General features: G+C 47.1%; 1 protein-coding gene across 8 annotated transcripts in view; it reads right to left on the reverse strand.

The window, feature by feature from the left end:
* Window positions 1-23,930, reverse strand: part of HOMER2 (homer scaffold protein 2) — a 144,171-nt gene that overhangs the window by 98,278 nt on the left and 21,963 nt on the right. The window contains exon 1 of one of the 8 annotated variants that reach the window (XM_007990237.3): window positions 8,695-8,890. The exons of 4 other annotated variants lie outside the window; for them this stretch is intronic. In XM_007990237.3, the coding sequence (XP_007988428.1) occupies window positions 8,695-8,699 (5 nt within the window). In that variant the 5' untranslated portion in view covers window positions 8,700-8,890. 3 more of the 8 variants (XM_007990236.3, XM_073013082.1, XM_037987784.2) reach the window with 3 other exon arrangements.

The following is a 23,930-nucleotide window of genomic DNA, read 5'->3' on the forward strand; positions in this document are numbered from 1 at the left end:
AGAATGATACCATATGACTAACAGCACTCTGGTGGCAGCACTACTGGAGTCTTCATCATGCATTCAGAGGCTCCCATCCTGCCGCTCTTCCCACACAAAACGTACCCCGCTAGGAAACTGGATCATGATGCCAGCTCTCACCTCCAAACCTATAAATACGACTTGGGGGCAGCCTGTGTGCGCAATACCTAGAAAATGCAGACACATAACAAGCAGTGCTTAAAAGACCAGTGGATCAAAACCAATGCAAATTAGAAGCTTTTTGCCCGAATTTCTCACAATGCTTCTTTTTGTTCAATTTATTTTCACCCTGGGGGGAAAAAAACAAAGTCTAACTCTCAAGATCTATAAAGTCAGGACTTCATAAACCACAGATTTCTAACACTCAGAAAAATGTCTTTTCTCTATTGTAAATATGCTATTTGACTGCTGCTCACATTTGACAAAGGTGAAAAAAGTTTTTCTTGTCAAATGGAAAAGGGGTCCATGCCCTCAGCCCCACCCCGTGCACCAAAGGGAAGTTCTTTTTCCAAAGGTTTTAGATGTTTGTGCAGGCTGTGGTGACATTTCAGTGGATTTGCCCAGGGTTTATTATTTTTAAAACATTTTAAATTTCCCTTCACACTAAAGCAGGAAATATAATGTCCTTCCTTTGGTATACATCCCTGCCAACCAGCTCACTGGGGGAATTCTCTTTGAAGGAGGGGGTGTGATATATACCAAGGAGCCATCGAAGCAAAAGGGGGCCTTCGAGGTATGGTCATGGGTGCTTTCTGCTTGCAAAGAACCTTCTCATCCAAGTCTTAAAGCAGAATTACTCTGCCCTGATATTTCCAAACAAGGAGAAACAATCTGAGCAGCTGGGTCTCGGTCCACCAACCACCCTTAGCAACAATGATGAATCCTTGATGTTCTTACCAAGATTCACTAAGTAGCCGTGACTCACCCAAATTACACAGGCACCGCAAATTACCCAATGTTAATTATGATCTTGGTCTCCTCTACCATTTCTTTCCTTCAGTAATTCATTTTAAGCAAACAACTGCTTTAAGAAATTGTTAAAATGTCTTAAAAAAAAAAAAAAAAAAAGAAAAAAAGAAAGAAAAAGAGCCTGTCTTGTTCCAGAAAGGATTTAAATAGGTTTACAAAGATGTATAAGATTTAGCAAAATGACAAATTAGAAGTAGGTGTGTATTTAAATGATGAGGCATTTTTATAGTTATTGGCATGTAAAGATGTCCATTCAAGATATTTTAAGTTGGAAAAATTATGTTACAAAACAGATGTATAAAATGATTGCATTTTGTTAAAAATAGACTTGCTCTATGTAGAGATACATCTAGACACACAGACATATATACGTGGAAAAAAGTACAAAGGCAGACATTGAAATGCTGATGGAGGTTATCCCTAAGACGTGGGATGACAAGTAATTTTCACTTCCTTCTTTATGCTGTTATTTTTTAGTATAAACATGTAGTTTTTTTATAATTAGAAAAAAGCAAAGCTATTTTCCTTTGGTTTAAAAAAAAAAAAAAAAAAGTGGTAGATGGCCAGGCGCAGTGGCTCATGCCTGTCTGTAATCCCAGCACTTTGGGAGGCTGAGGTGGGCAGATCATGAGGTCAGGAGATCGAGACCATCCTGGCTAACAGGGTGAAATCCCATTTCTACTAAAAATACAAAAAATTAGCCGGGTGTTGTGGCAGGTGCCTGTAGTCCCAGCTATTCGGGAGGCTGAGGCAGGAGAATCACTTGAACCCAAGAGGCGGAGGTTGCAGTGAGCCAAAATCGCACCATTGCATTCCAGCCTGGGCAACAGAGCGAGACTCCGTCTCAAAAAAAATTAAAAAAAAAAAAAGTGGTAGATGATAAAGGGTAAAGACAAAACAAGGGTAGGGCCATCACACTGAGCTAGAAATAAAGGTAATGGATGAGGTCTGATAAATCTGCTAAGGGTCACCACACATTTAACTCTTAAGTTCCTCAGGAGCCATTCCAGAAAAGAAACCTAATAATTTACACAAATCGCTGAGTCTATTAGACAAAAATAAACTATGTGCTCTGCTCAGCGTCCTCCTTCAGGGAACTGTGCGAGCAGCAAACATGCCTCTATTCTTTCCTAACAACCCTCGGACCAGAAACTTCAGGGCAGTTTCCAACAAGAATGATGGCATCTTCCCAAAGTAAAAGTCAACCCAAAGACTGGTCTGGTCATTGCTACCTCCCTGACCTCTTCACCTTCATGCTCTCTCTGGCTCACTCTGCTCCAGCCATACTAGCTTCCTTATTATTTCTTGAAAAAGCCAGGCATGCCCCTGCCTCAGGGCCTTTACACCTGCTGTTCACACTATTCACACTGAATAGAATGTTCACAGTATTCACACTGCCAGAAACACCTCCCTCAGACACCTCCACGGCTCACTCTCCTCCTTCTTTCAGCTCTTTAATGCCTCCTTCTCAGTGAAGTCTTCTAACTGAATCCCCATCTAAAATCTCTATCCCACTGCAACATCCTCTAGTCCCCTTCCTTATCCTATTGCTATCTAATAAACCGTGTATTTTACTAAAAAAACAACAACAAAGCAAGTCAACCAAAAGAGAATATTCATTCACACCTATTTACACACTCATTCAATATCTACTTATTTAGTGCCTACTCCATTCCAAATTCTGTGTATTCTTCCAATTCGGACAGTAAGGGGGATGGTTGTGTAACTATCAGTGTGCCACAGCATCTGTCCTCCCCACAATGTACCACGGCATCTTTCCTCAATTCCCCAAATAGATGAGCACCCCTCCACCACCTGTGACACCCAATGGACTATAACATTGTGTTTACTCTCACAGCATTTCACATATAAAGCTGGTCCTTGTGTACGTAGTTTATCTCCCTTTCTAAAATACAAACTCCCCAAGGGCAGGAACTAACTAGTGGGTTTGCTCATCTCTGGATCCCCACAGCATTTGCCAACCGCCTTACCAATGTACGGACAGAAGGAACATTAGAAAGTGAAGTTTAACAAACCCACAGGACCAAGAGAAGACAAACTCACCTCAACATATCTGAGAGACTACGTCTACTGTAGTCAACTCACATCCCAAAGAACAGCCCTATAATTTGTTGGGACTACAGAGTCTGGTGTGATTCAGGAGGAATGGAAAATTAAAGAAGAAGGAATGAATGAACATCAAAAGAAAGTTAATCGGTATAGACTACCAAAAGGCAGCCCGAGGTGTTAGATAACCAAGATTGTGGCACCCGTACATGGCAAGGTAATCTTGGCTGAACAAAATAAATGAGTGTAAAATGAAGCCAAACAGCAATACAGTAGATCTTATTTGTAAACACTGACAAAATCAGCTAAAAGTCACAACAGTAGACAAGCTGGCTTTTCTGTTAGTCTTTTGCAGGAGAGTAAAAAGGTAATTTACAACCCCAGTACTCAAATGACAGCAGACAGCCCGAAAATTAACCCATGTCACAATAAAAGCTAAATGGTTTGCTTTAGTGTTAAAACTGCATCCAAACGTGATCTCTTTCTCTCTTGGCCCTTGCAACTCCCAATTAAGCAAGCTATACAAAAGTTAACCCCCAAATTATCACAACTTCCAGGCCAGCATCCAAGCAAGGTTGCCAACAACATTCAAGCATTAACTCAATCAAAAATTATTTACTGGAGGCCTATTTGGTGCCAGGCACTGTGCTAGGTGTTGGAATACACAGGTGAAAAAGATAAGGCCCTATCCTTTTGGGATGCTACTGGGGGAAGACAGATTATAAATAAGTAAATAACACCTGCATGCTTACTGGCATGCTGTGGTGAGCAATTATAGGAAACAAAGGTAGGGCTGGGGCCAAGCACTTTGGGAGGCTGAGGTGGGCAGATCACTTGAGTCCAAGAGTTCAAGACCAACCAGGCCAACATGGTAAAACCCCGTCTCTACTAAAAATACAAAAGAATTAGCTGGGTGTAGCCAGGCACGGTGGCTAACACCTGTAATCCCAGCACTTTGGGAGGCTGAGGCGGGCAGATCTCGAGGTCAGGAGATGGAGACCATACTGGATAACATGGTGAAACCCTGTCTCTACTAAAAATACAAAAAATTAGCTGGTGTGGTGGCAGGCGCCTGCAGTCTGAGGCAGGACAATGGTGTGAATCCAGGAGGTGGAGCTTGCAGTGAGTCGAGATCGCGCCACTGCACTCCAGCCTGGGCGACAGAGTGAGACTCCGTCTCAAAAAACAACAGCCGGGCGCGGTGGCTCAAGCCTGTAATCCCAGCACTTTGGGAGGCCGAGACGGGCAGATCACGAGGTCAGGAGATCGAGACCATCCTGGCTAACACGGTGAAACCCCGTCTCTACTAAAAAATACAAAAAACTAGCCGGGCGAGGTGGTGGACGCCTGTAGTCCCAGCTACTCGGGAGGCTGAGGCAGGAGAATGGCGTGAACCCGGGAGGAGAGAGCTTGCAGTGAGCTGAGATCCAGCAGCCTGGGCGACAGAGCGAGACTCTGTCTCAAAAAAAATAAACAACAACAACAACAAAATAATTAGCTGGGTGTGATGGCACATGCCTATAATCCCAGCTACTCAGGAAGCTGAGGCATGAGAATCACTTGAACCCAGGAGGCAGAGGTTGCAGTGAGCAGAGATCACACCACGGCACTCCAGCCTGGGTGACACAGGGAGACGCTGTCTCAAAAAAAAAAAGAAAAAAGAAAAAAAAGTGGGGCTGGGTTAAAGAGTTCTGGAGGTGAGTGCTCTAGACAGGATGGCAGGAAAGACCCTGAACGGGTGACCCTGAGGCCAAAGTCTGAAAGGAAAGAGGAAGGTAAGAGAATTCCAGGCAGAGGAAACAGCAAGTGCAAGGATCTCCGGTAGGGCAAGAAAAGGGAAGGAGATCTATGTTAGTAGAACACAGTGAGGGACATAGTAGCATGGGAAGGGGAGCTGGGCCAGCGCCTGGTCAGCAGGAGGTATTTAAAAAGAGGAATTACATGAGCTGATTTATGACTTTAAAAGCTGGTCACTTAGGCTCCTGTGTGAAAAATGGACTGCAGACAACCCAGAGTAGATACTGGGGGGCCTGTTAGGAAGGAGGTGATGGTGGCTAGAGTGGGAACTATGGCTATGGGGCGAGGTGAATGCACTCCAGATATATCCTGGAAGTAGAACACACAAGACAAACTGAGAACCTGCATGTGAGAGGTGGGGAAGAGGACTCAAGGATGACTCTTGGCAAATGAGTGCGTGGTAGGGCCACTGACTGGGATGGGGAAGATGGAAGCAAGGTGAGAACTGGAAGGCATATCAAGAGCTCCATGTATGGATGAGAGTCAGAAGCTCCAAGAAAGATCTGAGCTAGAAATTAAAGCATGGGCATCATGGGCATATAGATGTCATTTGAAGCCATGGGAGGGTGGGGAGGAGTTGGGGGTGGGACAGTATTACCTAGGAAGACAGTGTGGACAGAGAAAAGGAACCAGGACCAGTCCCTGGGCAACCCGATGATTAGGAGTAAGAAGAAAAGCAGGAAACAGTGGGGCCAGAGGAGCTGAGAGGGGTGTTGTTTTGAGGAGAGGGAGTGGTCATTTGTGAGGAATGCTGCTGAGAGAGACGTGAAGTGAGGTGAGGCAGATATCTGGCAGCCCCCTGGCTACCCAAGACCCTGTTTTGGTGCAGAGGTGAGGCAGAAGCCAGACTGTAGAGTGTGGAGAGTGAACAAATGGCAGGAGAAAGTGAATGGAGCCAGTGGGTTTGGACGTATCTTTTGAGGTGTTTTCAGGTGAAGAAGAGCAAAGAAGTGAAACAGGAGAGGGATGTAGGAGGGAGGGAGAGCTCCTTTTTAAGATGAGAGAAACTAAAGCTATGCTATCCAATATGGTGGCTACTGGCTACATGTGGCTATTTAAATTTAGATTAAGTTAAAAATTCAGGTCCTCAGTCTCAACAACCACATTTCAAGTGTCCAATAACCACATGTGCTGGTGGCTGCCACGCAGATACAGAACATTTCCAGCAGTGCAGAAAGTTCTGTTGGACAGATGTATGCTCCTATACTCATAGAGAAGACCCCAGAGAGAAAAGTGGTTAGGAAGGAGAGAAAGGTGGTTAGGAAGGAGAGAAAAGATGGGAAGAGGAAGGGATGGAATGGACGCTACTCCAGAAGATGGGGCCTCTAGTAGGAAGAGATGAGGTACTGGCCATCCAGCACAGCAGGCAGGTAGGAGAAGGTAGCAGCAGCTGCATACTAGACTAGGTGGCGGCAAAATGAAGACATTCCCTTGGTCAAAAGTGCCTATCTTGTCAATCGAAAGGGAAGCCAGAGGTGTGCATAGGAAGGGGAGAGGTCTGGAAAGGGGAACAGGTATGAAATAGTTGCCTTAGGGAGTAGGAACACAAACTCACTGGAGACCACACTTAACACAGAACACGTCGCAGAAGATAAGTAGGAAATGGTAGTGAACATGTGAAGGAGGAGAAGCATCTCAAGTGGCCGGGGGAGGTACACTCAGTTTGTTTTTTTTCCCCTTAAATCCTAGTCCTGTCTACACAGCAGAGCCATGACAAAGCTGTAGGATTCCAGCAAGGTTTCCTACTAGCTGCCCTTTCAAAAAGTTCTTCCCCATCCATCCTACACAACTCTCAGAAAGGATGACATTGGTTCTATTTTCAGTGAAAACGGCTCCCTCCACTCTCCTGTCTGAACTGCTTCCCCAGCCCTTAGCTGCATCTCAATTTACGACCATGGTTTGTATTTTCACATAAATAATAGAAGACATGGATCTATTAAAAATGGCAGAGGTAGGTAGGAGTTACAAACCAGCCTTTACCTACAAGAAGTGAGTAATATATACATTTATTGGATGATGTTAAAATTACATGAAAGACATATTCTGTGTTTAAACAAAATCCCCAAGTGTCTCCTCCCTGCTTCTCCACAAAAATTATTTTTTCACATTTTCTTTAAGGTTTTATAAGTAAACATTTTCATTTCCACAGAACTATTTGATCTCAACCACAGAGTTTCAGTATTTGTTTTTGATCACACAAGTATGATGGATTGGTTTTGTGTTGGTCAGGGGGAGGGAGGGCCAGAGAGAGAGTTAAAATTACCGGATCCCTTTTATCTTCCATCCTGAGACCTTACATTTGCCAACTCCTTTTTCCCTGTACATTTTTTTAAAGTATGAAATCTGAGAACCTCAAAGGCTCCCACTGCTCAAAGATCAGCCTTTTCACAGTTCACTGAAGACTCACTGGAAATGTTACAGAAATACGGCCTGCCAGCTTGGGTGCCTCTGGGTAAAATCACCTACAGTTGCTGTTCATGTGAAATCTCCTCAATGTAAGCAAACTTCTTCAGCTCTCACTGCCCATCTCGCTTCCTCCTCTCTGTCACCCACCTCTGTCATGTCCAGTTCATGTTGGCCCACAGCCCTCATACTTCCATTCCTCAAAATTCCTCTTGGCCTGCCTCTGATCCCCTCACACACTCTGCAGCTCCCATGGCTAAGGCTTACCGGGCAAAATGACTCCAGAAACTTACCTGGAGTATGGTGCAAGAAAGCCACAGACCCAGGGGGGCTGAGCCAGGGCACCAGGATAATCTTGCTCCTTACACTTCACTCTTGCCTTCCCAGGCCCCACTCATCCCAAACAGGAAAGCAAGATCTCTAGACCCTCAGAGCAGAAGCATTTGAGTACTGCGAAGGGCTGCTGGAAGAATGCTGGGCTCAGCAGCAGGGAATAGAGAGATTTAGGAACTCTGGTTCACTTGCCCACCTCCATGCCCACATGTCAGGCAGTGGCCTTGCCACTGCCGACTAAGTGTCCTCCTGCTACACAAATGCTCATCAGCTACACAGCCTGGGGGAAGTCACCGAACTACTTTGGGCCTCAGTTTCCTCATCTGTAAAGTGGGCATAAGTGTCCCCTGAATACGTATGGCAAACCGTCAACATGTGCCCAAATAGGGTGAGCAGATGTAAGGAGTTATTACGCTATTAGCACAGTGGCTCCCAGACTCACAGAGCCTACTGCTCGGAGAGACGCCGAGGAGAAAGCTTAAATTACTTTATATACTCAGAAGCATTAGTCACTTCGACAGAGTATTTCAACTTCCCTCCTGAGCATCTATCTACTCAGTTGTTTCAAAGACTGAAGCCTCACCTAGGTTCCTTATAGACTTGCATCATCTTCAGCATCTCAAAGCAGATCCAAAGTCCACTATTCCTACGCTGAAGGTTTATTATTATTTGATTATTTCCAGGAAAACTTCGATTTATATTTTGCTTGTAATAAATCCAAACGTGGAGAACGACAAACTGCTTAGACTTACACAGGCCCTGGAGTTGATCGCTCCCAAGGGCGAAGAGACCGCGGAATGGCCGCGGCAGGAGGCCGGCCAGGGCACCGGTCCCCGTCAGGTGCCCCCGCGCCCGGGCTGTATGGGAGGGGAAGGGCCATGGGCTCCGCGCCCAGGCCAGGGTGCCCCTGCCGCGTGTCCGAGCGCCCCGGCGGAAGGCGCGGGTCAGGTGGCCCCAGGCTCCCGGGCGCCGAGTGTGCGCTCGCTCCGGCTTGGGGAGGCGGGGGCCGGCCCGCCCGGAGGCTCTGAGCCCGGGGACGCGAGCCGCGGCCCCGCAGTCCCTCCGGAGGGGCGCGCGGACAGCGCGCGGCGCGGGCTCACTCACCCCATCTCCGGCGCTGCTCCGGCGGCCGCTCCGACGGGGCCTTTCGCGCTCGCTCTCCGCCCGCTAGAGAGCCGCTCCCCGCGCGGCACATGCGGCGGCCCGTGCGCGCCCGGCTCAGCCCCGGCGCCGCTCCATTCCGCAGGGCTGCGCGGCTGCCACTGCTGCCGCTGCCGCCGCCGCCACCGCCGCCAGGCGCGGGCGGGCGGGGGCTGGGCCACCGCGGGCTGGGCGGCCGCGCTGGGGCGGTGCCCGGCCCGCCCTCTCCGCCCGGCTCCTTACGTAACCTCGTGGCCCCCGGGCCGCGGCAGCGAGCCAAGAGGCGGGGGGCACAGCAGTGTGTGCGCCGTCCCCCGCGCCGCCGCGCAGTCGCCGCTTTTCTCCCGGGCCACCCAGTCCTCGGTGACGGCCCCGCGTTGGCGCGCCCCCGCCCCACGCCGACCCGGGGGCCTGGCGCAGTGCCACCAACATCCTGCCTGATGGACGAAAGTCCCATTCGCACCTGGTGGGGACTTTGGGGCTACCTTTACTTTGCAGATAAGGAAACCGAGGCCTGGGGAGGGTAAGTGATTTGCCCAAGGTCACACATTCAGATTAGAGTTCGTTCGGGTCTCCAGAGTCTGAGATGGGCATAGCTGTGCCCCTCCTTAAAGCCCACCTTCATCTTCCTGCCAGTTGCCCGGCCGAGTGGCCTTAAGGTAAACGCCACCGTGAAATTCCAGAAGCCAGTGTGGCAGAGAAGAGCCTACAGCCCGCGGCAGGTGCTCTGAGCTCTTTCCTGGATAAAAATGAGATGAGGGCTCCCACCTGAAGCCAGTTTTAAGGAGACTTCATCAAGCTTGGTTTTATCCTTAGAGCAAGGGGAATTAGGATGGCAAAAGTAGAACTTGAAGAAGAGCAGGCTCTCTTTGTCCCCTTTCTACCTATCAGGTCCTGAGTTTCTACCAAAGGCTGGCACTGGGACTAACCTAATCTTCATCCCCCCGGGCCTTCCACGGGATCATCTTCTGCTGAGAAAACACTGCCCACATAAGCCTGGCATCTCAGGACAGTAAAAAAGAGACAGGCCGGGCGCGATGGCGCACACCTGTAACCCTATCACTTTGGAAGACCAAGGTGGGTGGATCATTTGCAGTCAGGAGTTCGCGACCAGCCTGGCCAACATGGTGAAACCCTGCCTCTATTAAAAATACAAAAATCGGCTGGGTGCGGTGGCTCACGCCTGTAATCCCAGCACTTTGGGAGGCCAAGGCGGGCAAATCATGAGGTCAGGAGATCGAGCCCATCCTGGCTAACACGGTGAAACCCCGTCTCTACTAAAAAAAAAAAAAAAAAAAAAAAAAATTAGCCGGGCGTGGTGACGGGTGCCTGTAGTCCCAGCTACTCGGGAGGCTGAGGCACAAGAATCGCGTGAACCCCGGAGGCAGAGGTTGCAGCGAGCCGAGATCATGCCACTGCACTCCAGCCTGGTTGACAGAGTGAGATTTCATCTCAAAAAAAAAGGAAAAAAGAAGTCAAGGGACAAGCGGATGGAGCACAGGCACACCCTGCCTTCACCTCTCTTGGGACCACAGCTGTCACCTAACCTCCAACTCTCCTTACAGGGGCACCAGCCCCCTTCTCATCTGTGCTTCACACTGTGGTCAGTAATTTCTCAAGTACAAATCTGATCATGTTGCTCTGTAATATCCTTAAGTGACTTTCTTCCCACCATTCTTGGGATGAAAACCCAGATAATGAACATGGTCCTACAAGGCTCTGTCCCTCCAGCCTCCACTGCCCTTTCTAGCCTTTCCTCCTCCCACTCTCTGCCTTGCTTCCTACACTCCAGCTAGCAGGCCATCCTTCCTGCTCTAGGGCCTTTGCACATGCTATTCTGTTTGGGAAGATTTTTCTCCTCTCCTGTCTCAGTAACCCCAACTGTCTTGCCTTGTTAATTCCTACTCATTCTTCAGACCTCAGTTAAAACTGTCACTTCCTTTGGAAGCTTTACCTAATACCCTGGGTGGGACATACTTTTTCTTAATTGCACTTGTTTGTATTATATAGTTGGGAAATTACTCAGCTGCATCTGCAAACTCTTATGAAGCCATATCTTTTTGCTCATCATTGTATCCCCAGTGCCTACAAGTGTGCCTGAAGATCCTCCACAAGTATGTGCTGAATGAATGAATAAGCATCAGACCATAGACCACAAAACTGGCCAGGGTCTATGAGCACAGGTGAGTCTGTGTACAGCTTAGGCTGATGAGCTCTTGATCCTAGAGGAAGTTTATCTACCACAAGCTGAATTCCAAAGACCAGGGCTGAGCCCAGGGTACTTGAAGGGAAGGTGTTTCTTGCAGGGTCAAGGAGAGAAGTCAGCAGGAGAATGAATAGCAAGAGCCACCCAGCTGGAGTAGGGATACCAGAAGATAGAGCCCCAATGTGGAGGGTCCAAACGCTGAACGTGAGTTTCCTTTTGCTCCACTGATGGAAAGGGCACACCCCCATTACCTTGGCAAAATGCAACGAGGCAAACCCGGTGGGTGGTGAATCACTCTGTCCACTTCGCATAGTCAGTGGCGATGCTGGAGGTATGAGCCTACATGAGGTTAAATACTGATTAAAGTGACTGTCACTGTGGGATAAAGCCTGTCACCCTGAGATGAGAGAAAACAGTGGATCAGAAAAGATTTGGAAATGGATGCCCCTCCTTTCTCCAACTTATGGCTGCCATCCATGTGGGGAGTGGCCTCCACTCCTCTCCTTCAACCCCAACAACTCCAGGCACAGGTCGGGTCCTGCTTCTTGGGAGCTTTTTCAGATCGTTCCAGTTCTCAGTCTAATTTTCTGGGGCAGTCCTTTCTGGCAGTATTTCATCATCAAGGAATCCTTCCTCAAGAGGGGCCACTTGATTTCCCTATCAGTGTCCCTCCATGGAAGCCAATATAGTCACCCTTTTTCTGTGGAAACTCCTATCTCCGTGGTCTCCATGGCTCAGTAGTGAAGGGAGATGATCGATGAGGTCTGTCCTTTCAAGAAGCCCAAAGTGAAAGGGAGAGAGATTCTGTGCTGGCTGGAGGTTGAGGCAAGACTGAGAAGGGTCTTTTCAGGCCAAGGGACTTAAATATCCTTTTAGGCTGAGCAAGAGGAGCCAGTGAAGGGGGCTGGAGGTGTCAGTGGGGGGCAAGGTCAAAGATATGAGCAAGAGGGATAGTCCTGGAGAAAGCGGGAGAGGATGGATCCAGGCTCAGTGGGAGGAGTTAGCCTTGGAGAAGGTAGAAGCTGTTGTCCCAGGGAAGGCGAGAGAGGTTGCAGGAACTCTTGCCTGGTGCACTGCTTTTTCCTAAAGGAAGCAAGGACACCTACTGAGCATGCATGAGAGGGAGGAGATGGGACAGAAGCCAAATTTGAAACAACACTGTTAGGAAAATACAAACTGGTATTTGGATAGATCTTTGGTTGGGAATGAGCAGGGCAGCAATGCCCACAGAAGTCCAGCCCAGGAGAGCAGACCTTGACCAGCATAAGCTCAGGGACTCAGAATGTTTGCTATTCTGTGCAGACAGCAGAGGCTTCCAAAATCTGATTGCCAGGCAAGGGCAGTTGGTCTGAGGAACATTCTACAGTCTAACCCAGGCAGATCAGATAACTGTGGGTAGCTCACCAGAGAGTATATCCAAGCCTGGGGAGCTAAGGAAACAGGCAGCAGCTCCATGCATACCCTTCCTCTTCTTTATTGCTCACAAATTCTCCTGAGCATCCTGAGCAGGGAAGCACTGTGTCTAATACAGTAATATTCCACAGCTCTGGGCTCTTGAGTCTCAAAAGCTAGCTCCCAGGCTCCCAGAGAAATGGCTGCCTCTAGGTCTGGGACAGGGAAAATACAAGATGAGCATCTTGTGGTACTGGAAAGTAAGGAAGTACTCAAAAAAACAAAAGGATGGGGCATGTGGAAGGGACACAGGAGCCAACTGGAAGAGCTCCCAATGGGCAAAACTGGAACAATTTGAGCAACAAAGTGAATCATGTTGTATAAGATTATAGCCCAAAATATAAAATAAGTATACATGAGTTCATACTGATATAAATTATTGAATAATAAGTGGAGAAGAGACAATCTTTCTTATGGTAGATGTTCCCCCCTCCAGGAGGTAGAGTTTAATGCCACCACCACCATCACCCTGTCCCCACTTCCACTTGAGTGTGGGCTGGTCTTAGTGTCTTAGTGATTTGCTTTCAAAGAATATAGTATGGAGGCCCAGTGCGGTGGGTCACACCTGTAATCCTAGCACTTTGGGAGGCTGAGGCGAGTGGATCACCTGAGGTCAGGAGTTCGAGATCAGCCTGGCCAACATGGCGAAACCCTGTCTCTACTAAAAATACAAAAATTAGCTGGACATGATGGCAGGTGCCTGTAGTTACTCAGGAGGCTGAGGTAGGAGAATTGTTTGAACCTGGGAGACGGAGGTTGCAGTGAGCCAAGATTGCACCACTGCACTCCAGCCTAGGGGATAGAGTGAGACTCTGTCTCCAAAAAAAGAATATAGTATGGAAGGGAAAAATAGGAACTTTACAGTGGAAAAACCTGGCAGATACTACCTTACAAGTAATGAAAATTAGCATCACCAGTGATATTCCGTTGATACCATGTATCGCCCTCCTAGGGTGTGATGAGAAGGGCACTTCATCTATGTGATATTTTTTCCCAAAACCCATAACTCCAGTTTAATCATGAGAAACACATCAGGCAAACCCAAATTGAGAGATGTTCTGCAAAAGACCTGACCAATACTCCTCAAAACTGTTCAAGGTCATCAAAGCCAAGAAAAGACTAAGAAACCGCTACAGACCAGAGGAGACTAAGGAGACATAACAACTAAATGCAGTGCAGGATCCTGGATCAGATCCCGGAACATAAAGAAGAAAAACGGGTGAAATCCAAATAGTCTGGAGTTTAGTTAGTAGTTACGTGCCAGCATTGGTTCCTCGGTTATGACAAGTGTGCCACGGAAATGTTCGATGTTCACAGGGGAAGCTGGGTAGGGATAGATGAGAACGCTCTGTATTACCTTGGCAACTTTTCTCTAAATCTAAAATTATTCCAAGATTAAAAGTTTGTAAAAAATAGGGCTGGGTGCGGTGGCTCACACCTGTAATCCCAGCACTTTGGGAGGCCGAGGTGGGCGGATCAGGAGATCAGGAGATTGAGACAATTCTGGCCAACATGGTGAAACCCTGTCTTGACTAAAAATACAAAAATTAGCCGGGCGTAGTGGCGCACACCTGTAGTCCCAGCTACTCAGGAGGCTGAGGCACAAGAATCGCTTGAACCCAGGAGGTGGAGGTTGCAGTGAGCCAAGATCATGCCACTGCACTCCATCCTGGTGAAAGAGCAAGACTCTATCTCACACACACACAAAAAAGGTTGTAAAAAATAAAATAATCAGCAATATCAGAAAAGTGAGCTTGTAGACCACTGAACAAGTCATTTATCAGGTAATACCTGAGGATCTTGAAGTGTTCGAATAACTTCAAAGGCAAGCCACTGAAATCACAGTTTTTCATATTCTATTTATTATTATTATTTTTTTTTTGAGACAGAGTCTCACTCTGCTCATCCAGGGTAGAGTGCAGTGGCAGTGGCACGATCTTGGCTCACTGCAACTCCCACTTTCCAGATTCAAGCGATTCTCTTGCCTCAGCCTCCCCAGTAGCTGGGACTGCAGGTGCATGCCACCACACCCGGCTTTTTTTTTCTTTTTTTGTATTTTTGGTAGAGACATGGTTTCACCATGCTTTGATCTCCTGAACTCGTGATCCACCCACCTCGGCCTCCCAAAGTGCTAGGATTACAGGCATGAGCCACTGCACCCAGCCTGTATTTTTACTTTCAACAGCAAAATTAGGCTCACCATGTACATGCATAATGTTATTATTAGTGTGCTCAGATTTCTGGTATGGCTGGGACTTCAAACATTTTTTTTTTCTTCTAACAATAAAAGGTCAGTTCTTTCAACTGCATATGAAACAAATGTCTTATTAAAGCCATTAAAGGGATAACTGTCAGGTATTATGCAGCTATTAGATTATATTTGTGAAGCTTGTAGAGTAATATAGAAACATATTTATTCTTTCAATAAATGTTGATTACCTGCTATGTATCTGGCACTGTGTTGGGCATTAGGGATAAAGTGCTCAGCAAAACAGACAAGTCCTTCTGTCACAGGACTGTAAGATTGTGTGAATGGTATTAATCAAATAAACACACAAATATATAAACTACTATCCGTGTGAATAGGAGACCTAATTTAGGTTGACGAGGGTGGTCAGGAATGGCCTGTTGAAGAGACATTTAAAAAAACGCTTGATGGCTGGGTGTGGTGGCTCATGCCTGTAGTCCCAGCACTTTGGGAGGCCAAGGCAGGCAGATCACTAGAGGCCAGGAGTTCAAGACCAGCCTGGCCAACATGGCAAAACCCCATCTCTACTAAAAATACAAAATCTAGCCAGGCATGGTAGTACACACCTGTAATCCCAGCTACTTAGGAGGCTGAGGCAGGAGAATCACTTGAACCCAGGAGGCAGAGGTTGTAGTGAGCTGAGATTGCACCACTGCATTCCAGCCTGGGCAACAGAGCGAGACTCCATCTAAAAAAAAAAAAAAAAGAAAAGGCTTGAAGACAAAGAGGCATCAGTCAAGGGGAGCATGAGGGGAGGGTCCCAAGCAGAGAAAACTGAAAAGGACCTGAGGTGGTAGAGAATCAGGCTGTTTTGAAGAGCTGGGAGAAGGCCAGTGTGGTTAGAGTGCAGTGAGCTTAGCAAAGCATGGGTGAAGTATGCAGGGCCCTTTGGCTGGATTAAGGATTTGCAATTTATTCAAATGCAGTGAGAACCCACTGATGGGTTAGGGAATGCCATGATCTGGTTTATACTGTTAAAAGATCATTCACTCCTGGGAGAAGAGGGGATAAGAAGAGGACAAGAGTAAAACATGGAGACTGATTAAGAAGCTCTAGACAAAAGATAAGGGTGGAGATGAAGGGAAGTGGATTACAGATTATAGATGTTTTAGAGGTAGACTCAACAGGACTTGGTGGATGGGATGTGTATTAGGATATAAAGTTAAGTTTGTAAAATCTGAATTACAGCTGTGCTTATAATTATGTAAAATTAGAATATATGGACAAGGCCTAGAGTACAGAAAATGAAAAATTTTATTAGGATGGCAGAAGGAATGCAGGGTAAAGGCATCAGTATTGGACTCAAACCTGCATTAAGTCCTGGCTGTACCATTGACTATCTGTGACCATGGGCAAGTTTTTAACTTCTCTGAGCCTCAGTGCTCTCATCTACAAAGTGGGGATATCTCTTTGGACTGTTAAGAAGAGTGAATGAGGCCAGGTGTGGTGGCACACACCTGTAATCCCAGCACTTGGGGAGGATAAGCTGGGTGGATCACCTGAGGTCAGAAGTTCAGGACCAGCCTGACCAACATGGTAAAACCCTGTCTCTACTGAAAATATAAAAATTAGCTGAGCATGATGGCACATGCCTGTAATCTCAGCTACTCAGGAGGCTGAGGCAGGAGAATCACTTAAACCCAGGAAGCAGAGGTTGCAGTGAGCCAAGATATAGCATTACTGCACTCTAGCATGGGTAACAGAAGAGAGACTCTGTCTCAAAAAAAAAAAAAAAAAAAAGAAGAGTGAATGAGATCATATCTGTAAAGTGCTTAGCTCAGTCCCTAGTATAGTACATCTTAAATACATTACAGGTATTATTATTATTATTATTACTGGCTATAATGGTGGAACTAAGGTGACATTTTCATTTATTGTGACTGAATTAATATGGTGAAAATGGTTCTTATATAATCAACATTTTAAAATTTAGTAGTCATTTTCAGGATTCTGAAACTGCCCCCACCATGGAAACAGCTTGTGTACTTCCTGCCAGATAACACTTTGCCAACCTATATCCAGAGCCCTCCATAGATTCAGGACCCCTCTACAGGGCACCTAAGGATCAGAGAATACGATTAATAGATGACACCAGATCAGTGTGGGACCACCAGCCCTAGCCCCTGCTGTTTCCAATCAGGCCAAGGGCCTGCCCTTAGGAAGGTGAGCTATAAACGATTTCCAAAAGTCCCATCTGTCCTCTGCCTCTCCCATCCAGGGCTCTCCTAAGTCTATGTGTCCTGGATGCCTCCAGAGATTTTGATAGCATCTACTTATTTATTTATTTATTTATTTAGACAGAGTCTCACACTGTCGCCCAGGCTGGAGTACAGTGGTGCGAGCTCTGCTCACTGCAACTTCTGCCTCCTGGGTTCAAGCGATTCTCCTGCCTCAGCCTTCCAAGTAGCTGGGATTAGAGGCATGCGTCACCATGCCCAGCTAATTTTTTGTATTTTTAGTAGAGACAGGGTTTCACCATGTTGGTCAGGCTGGTCTTGAACTACTGACCTCGTGATCCACCTGCCTTGGCCTCCCAAAGTGCTGGGATTATAGGTGTGAGCCACCGTGCCCAGCCTACCCATTGATTTAATCTTAACTGAGCACCTATTTTGAGCCAGTCTGTGTCCTTAAACAATAAGCTAAATATAATGTAACTGAGGTATGAATAAAGTACTTCCTGCAGAAGGCTTCAAAAAGGGGATGTATGAGTTGGGTCCTCAAGGATGTACAGGAGGGAAGATCATTTCTATGTCCCGCAAGGAGACCAGCACATGCTGAGGCACAGGGGCATTAAAGGCCATGACTTATACAGGAAATGACAAGAATGTCCATGTGGTTGGCTCAACAGTGTTATGGGAAGTGGCCAGGAAGGAGAGGTAAGTTGGGACCACTCTGTAAAAGACCTCTAGGTCATGTTAGGAGTTTGGACTTGATTCTGAGGCCACAGGGAGTTAGTGGAGGTTTTGAAGTAGGAGGGTGGCATGATCAGACTTGTGTCTTAGCTTCCCTGGCAGCAGATGGGAGAAGGTTGTGGAAAGGCAGGCTGGAAGCAGGAGAAGCTTGTCAGGAGGATATTAGCAAGACTCCAAGATTGGGGAAGAACAGGAAGTGTCTTAATCAGCCCCCAGTGAGGTTGGGAGCCTGATTAGAGAGAAGAGCCAGGGACTCTGGCAATGCAAGGGCCTGGGAAGCTGTAGCTGCTGGGAACAGGGATGGGGGGTCAGTCAACAAACAATCCAACAACCTTTTTGAGAGGACTTCGGACCTCACTGGCTGCCTCCCAGCAGAATTCAATTCCAAGAGGCAAAAATAGAAATGACCACATGAATAGCCCAGCCAGCTGCAAGTGCCCCCAGGGGCATCCTGATTATGCTGCCCCATGCTCTGAGCTGTCACACTCACTGTCACCTTTACCCCTATCAACAGGTGTCTCCTCCACTAGACTATGATCTTCAAGGACAGGGTCCCTCCCTGGGGTTTTCTTGTTCTGTTTGGGCTCTATCCTCAGGTAAGCTCTCTTCTGGACTCCCATCTCACATTCAAGTCTAGCAAATTCCCAAACAGGTCAAGCCAAAGTCTCCGAACTAAGCCTTACCGTGTCTGACTGCCCTGTCTTGGGGCACAGGCCGATTCCTGAGCCCATCACTGTGGCCAGAGGAATGGAATGTCCTGATTGGCTCAGTGTGGGTCACATGTGGCCCTGGGCTGAGGTGTGGAGGCAGCTTCTGACAGAAGGCATGAAGTGGGTGTAGGACTGGGGCAGACACCCAGAGGAAAATCAAGGTAAATAGATTCAGGGTGGTGGCCAAAACATAACACTGCCCACTGTTGGCATATAGTTATATTTGTTTACCATTGGCATGCACAGAGTTGCTGTTGGATAATAGGTAGTTAAAGGCAGAGCACAGTCATTGCAGGTTAAGCAATTCCTGGAGAAGAACTTGAAAGGGCCGGTCTGGAGAGTGGGCACAGTTCTGAGGATCCAAGGCATAGATGGTAGAAATATATGCATTAAACCAGTCATTCTCAACCTTGGCTGAACATTAAAATCACCTCTGGAGACTTGATAAAATACCAGTGCCAGGGCTCCACCTCCAGAAAGAATGATTTAATTGGTCTGGGTGGTGCCCAGGCATCGGTAATCCTTTAAACTGATTATGATTCCGATGTGCAGCCAGGGTTGAGAACCACTGCCCAAGTCTCGGTGTTCGAAGAGAAGTAGGTGTGATACCCAGAGCCCCAAGAGTTTAGGAACTGGTGGGAACAAAAAGGAGGACACCCAGCTCACTGGCTGGGCTCACATGAGATTTAGGGTTCTGGAGAAGAACTAAGAAATCCAAAGAATTTGTAAGGCCAGGGAGGTGCAGTACCTCCTGTGAACACATAGCAGAAGGAATTAATTCTGAAATTGGCTAACTTTCTCTGAGAGAGCCTGGAGTTCTAAGAATTATTTGCCTCCAGTTGGCAGTGGTAGAATGAGAAGGTGCCTGTGTGTATATCTGGAAAGCTGGCACGGGTCAGGTTCAGATGGGTGAGGCTGGAATTGAGAGCCATGCCTCAGGTAGACTCAGCAACACTAGGGATGGGTTAAGAAAATGGTGGAGTCATATATAGCTGAGGCTTCTAACCGGAGACATTGGGTAGAGGGTGATACCTCTCAAGAGGGGGAGAAGTAGCAGCAACAAGTCAGAGAAGTGAGGTAATTGTGCAATTTTGGACATGCTGAGATGCAGGAATCTGAGGAACAAATAAGAGGAGATGTCCAGTGGGCAGTTAGATATTACAGGTACACAGCTTGGAAGGGAGACTTGGGAGCCATCAGCAAGTCAGTATCTGAACGTGGGAAGTGTGTGTTGAACAGAGGTGGGGCTGAGGGAGACATTGAGGGAATCACCAGGGAGGAAAGTGAGGCTGTGAGGATGAAAGAGTGGCCGTTAGTATCCAAGGGGCCATTCTGTTCTAATGTGGATCAATCCCCCGCTGAATCAAATATCAACTTTTTAAAAAACAAGGTAACTCCTTGCCAGTATACTAAGAGCAAATAAAAACAAACAAACAAAAAGCAATTAATACAAAATAGAAACAAGTGGGTTTTCAATTCAAATGTAGCAAATATTTACTGAACGCCTACTATGCGCCAGCCTAGCCGCAGATGGTGTGGCTGGCATGGTTAGCTTATCAGGCACCTGGCCCCACTCCTACTCTCTTCTTCAGCCCCATCTGGGAGGCCTTGGTAGTGCTGGTTCCTAGAATCTTTGCTTCAGCTGATCCACCAGTTGTTCTATGTGAAGTATCCTACAAATCTGGGGTCCTCACAGTAAGGAACACCTTTGCGGGAAGCTGCCTTCACCTCAGCTGCCCAGCAGGTTTTAGGCTTTGTCTGTTCCACAAAGCCCTGGCCTGTGCTGGGCTCCATGTAAGACCTGGCTTCTGCTCCAAGGTCCACCTCCAGGTCTTTCCCAGCTTCTGTGTAGGGCAGAGATGCCTTATCGGGCTGTTGGCCCCAAATGAGCAGACCAATGAGATGGCATTTCCAACATCTCTCCAACTGCTCACCCCGCAGGGTCTTCAGGAATTTCCTTTCTGTCACTTCCAAGTTACACCACCACAACAGTTTCCAGCAAGTCACTTGGAATCAAGACAATACTATTCTACTCACACAAAGCAAGGGGCTGGTTAATCTCTCACAGTGCCCACTTATTAATATAGATTTCCTCTTTCACTATTTGCTTTGGGTTCCTCATCCCCTCATCTATCCAGCAAATGTTTCTCGTGCCCAGGTTGGAGGGTACTATGAGGGTTGCCTCTGTAACAGACCCCTCCTTTTAGAAATTTGCTTTCAGGCCAGGCGCGGTGGCTCAAGCCTGTAATCCCAGCACTTTGGGAGGCCAAGATGGGCGGATCACGAGGTCAGGAGACTGAGACCATCCTGGCTAACCCAGTGAAACCCCGTCTCTACTAAAAAATACAAAAAAAAAGCCGAGTGAGGTGGTGGGCGCCTGTAGTCCCAGCTACTCAGGAGGCTGAGGCAGGAGAATGGCGTGAACCCAGGAGGCGGAGCTTGCAGTGAGCTGAGATCCGGCCACTGCACTCCAGCCTGGGCGACAGAGCCAGACTCCGTCTCAAAAAAAAAAAAAAAAAAAGAAATTTGCTTTCAACTACATATGACTTATTGTTCTCCTGGCACATGCCATCTCTCCATTTGCCTAATTTTCCAGTCCACTGATTCTTTACCTCCTTCAAAACTATCATGAAAGTTGAGTGTTCAATCTACTTTACTCAAGTATCCCTTTAAATTCTTGTGCTTCACTGGTTTATCACTTTGTGAAATGTCTTCCTCAGTTGGTTATTGGATATACTGTCTCCTAAACAAGTTTTTTTTTAAAATTGTGGTAAAATATACATAACAATAAAACTTACCATTTTAATCCTTTTTAAGTGTAGATTTAAGTGGCATTAAGTATATTCACATTATTGTGCAATCCTCACCACTATCCATCTCCAAAACTTTTCCATTATCCCAAACTCACACGTTTTTGTTTTTTGGTTTTTTTTGAGATGGAGTCACCTAGCCTGGAGTGCAGTGGCGCAATCTTGGCTGACTGCAACCTCTGCCTCCCTGGCTCAAGCGATTCTCCTGCCTCAGCCTCCCAAGTAGCTGGGACTACAGGTGCCTGCCACCAAGCCTGGCTAATTTTTGTGTCTTTAATAGATATGGGGTTTTATCATGTTGGCCAGGCTGGTCTCAAACCCCTGACCTCAGGTGATCCACCCACCTCGGCCTCCCAAAGTGCTGGGATTACAGGTGTGAGCCACTGCACCCGGCCCATACAAACTTTTAAAAATGTCCAGAGGCTGGGCGCTATGGCTCACACCTGTAATTGCAACACCATGGGAGGCTGAGACGGGCAGATCACCTGAAGTCAGGAGTTTGAGACCAGCCTAACCAACATGGCGAAATGCTGTCTTTACTAAAAATATGAAAATTAGCCAGGTTTGGTGGTGTGCGCCTACAATCCCAGCTACTCGGGAGGCTGAGGTAGGAGAATTGCTTGAACCCAGGAGGTGGAGGTTGCAGCAAGCCGAGACTGCACCATTACACTCCAGCCTGGGCAACAGAGCGAGACTCTGTCTCAAAAAAAAAAAAAAAAGTCCAGAAAGTGGGGACATGCTTAGTTCACTTTTTGTTCCTACTTCTGAACATAGTATATGCCTCATACTCTTGGCTAATTAAAGCAGATAAGAGGTTTAATATAAAAGATACCACAGTGACACCAGTATCAGTCCATCAAACTACTTCTAAACTACTTCTTATTAAAACAAGAGGGGTAAAGCTAAACAAGAGAAAAGGGAGAAAACATAAACTTATTCCAGCTGGGACCCAACATCAGGCTAGACTTGACCTTGGCCATAGGGGCTAAGAGCCCAAAGCCCCTGAAGAAAATAAGAATGAGGCCTTGCCAGCTGGGCACGGTAGCTCACACCTGTAATCCCAGCACTTTGGGAGGCTGAGGCAGGCAGATCACGACGTCAAGAGATTGAGACCATCCTGGCCAACATGGTGAAACCTTGTCTTCTTGTTGTTGTTGCCCAGGCTGGCATGTAGTGGTGCAATCATAGCTCACTGCAGCCTTGAACTCCTGGGTTCAGGCAATCCTCCTGCCTCAGTCTCCCGAATAGCTGGGATTACAGGTGCATGCCACCAAACCTAGCTAATTTTTTTAAGTTTTTGTAGATATGGGATCTCCCTGTGTTGCCCACAATGGTCTCAAACTCCTAGGCTCAAGTGATCCTCCTGCCTCAGCCCCTCAAAGTGCTGGGATTACAGGCATGAGCCACCACACTGGGCCTGCCATGTCTTCTGAAATGACATGGACCCCTGTGGAGTCCCCAGTCAGGCTAAAAATTTAGCTGACAGGAAACAAAAGCACTAGGAGGAACAGACTGAGCCCATTACTACTGAGTAACAGCCCTGGAGCAACTAGAAAGAACAGTGATTCCCCAAACTTGCCTCATCGTAGGAATCACACAGGCATCCATTAAACATTCCGATTCAGTACTTCTGGGATGGGGTATGGGAACATGCATGTTTAATAAGCACCTGGAGTGATTCTTACGAAAGGCAAATTTGGGAAAGAATGAACTGGAGTATTCCATTAGCAAAGAGGGACTGACCTAGCTGCCTGGAGCTGTGAAGGTAAAGGCTCCCAGCCAGTCTTATCATGGGATCCTGGGAGCTCCTCAGACCACTGGCTGCTTTTACCAACTCTCAAAAATCCTATGGGCCTGCTGTTTCTGCACATTTGGCCTTTCCTCCTCCAACATCCTCCATGCAGGGCCTCTTACTTCCACCTCTGCTGCCAAAAGCCTTGGATGATCCCAAGTTTAGGCAGCCCCATCCCCTGGCTGCTTCCCTACAACTGAGCATTGAGAATGAGATGTAGTCCTAATTTAGAACTAAAGAACCAGGTATTCTTTGGCCAGTTATTACTTAGGAAATAACTACAGATAGCTGGTGACATTATAGTCTACCTTTAGATCCAGCTGGGTCATTTTATGGAAATAACTTGGGCAGTTTATATCTACTAAATCTGAGGTCAGTGTTTACAGAGGAAGACACTGGACACCAACTATAATTGTCAGAGCTGAAATTTCACCTTGGGGCTCTCCTGATACAAGCTTGCCGAATGGAGCCTGGGAGGTTCATTCACGTTCAGGCTGCTCCAGTGGGTCTCCCTGCCTACATATGGCACAATTGTACCATCACCATTCCCTTCCTAAAACTCCTCCAGGTCAGAAAGGGTTACGATAAAACAGGCTGATGAATGCCATTTGGCTAGAGATTCAGATGTTTTAATTAAGCAACTGCTTATTTCTTACAGGTCAAGCTGGACCTGTAATTAATTTAGCCGGTTAGGCTTTGTTTTAATTAAAACACAATTTCTGCCGGGCATGGTGGCTCACGCCTGTAATCCCAGCACTTTGGGTGGCCGAGGTAGGTGGATCACCTGAGGTCAGGAGTTTGAGACAAGCCTGGCCAACACGTTAAAACCCCGTGTCTACTAAAAATATAAACATTAACCGGGCGCAGTGGTTTGCATCTGTAATCCCAGCTACTCAGGAGGCTGAGGCAGGAGAATCGCTTGAACCTGGGAGGCAGAGGTTGCAGTGGGCCGAGACCACACCACTGCACTCCAGCCTGGGTGACAAAGTGAGACTCCATCTCAAAAAAAACAAAACAAAACATAATTTCTGAAATAATCCCTGTTTATCTTCACTTCAGAAAGTTTACAG

This window comes from Chlorocebus sabaeus, chromosome 29 (genome assembly GCF_047675955.1).
Source record: "Chlorocebus sabaeus isolate Y175 chromosome 29, mChlSab1.0.hap1, whole genome shotgun sequence".
Lineage (NCBI taxonomy): Eukaryota > Metazoa > Chordata > Mammalia > Primates > Cercopithecidae > Chlorocebus > Chlorocebus sabaeus.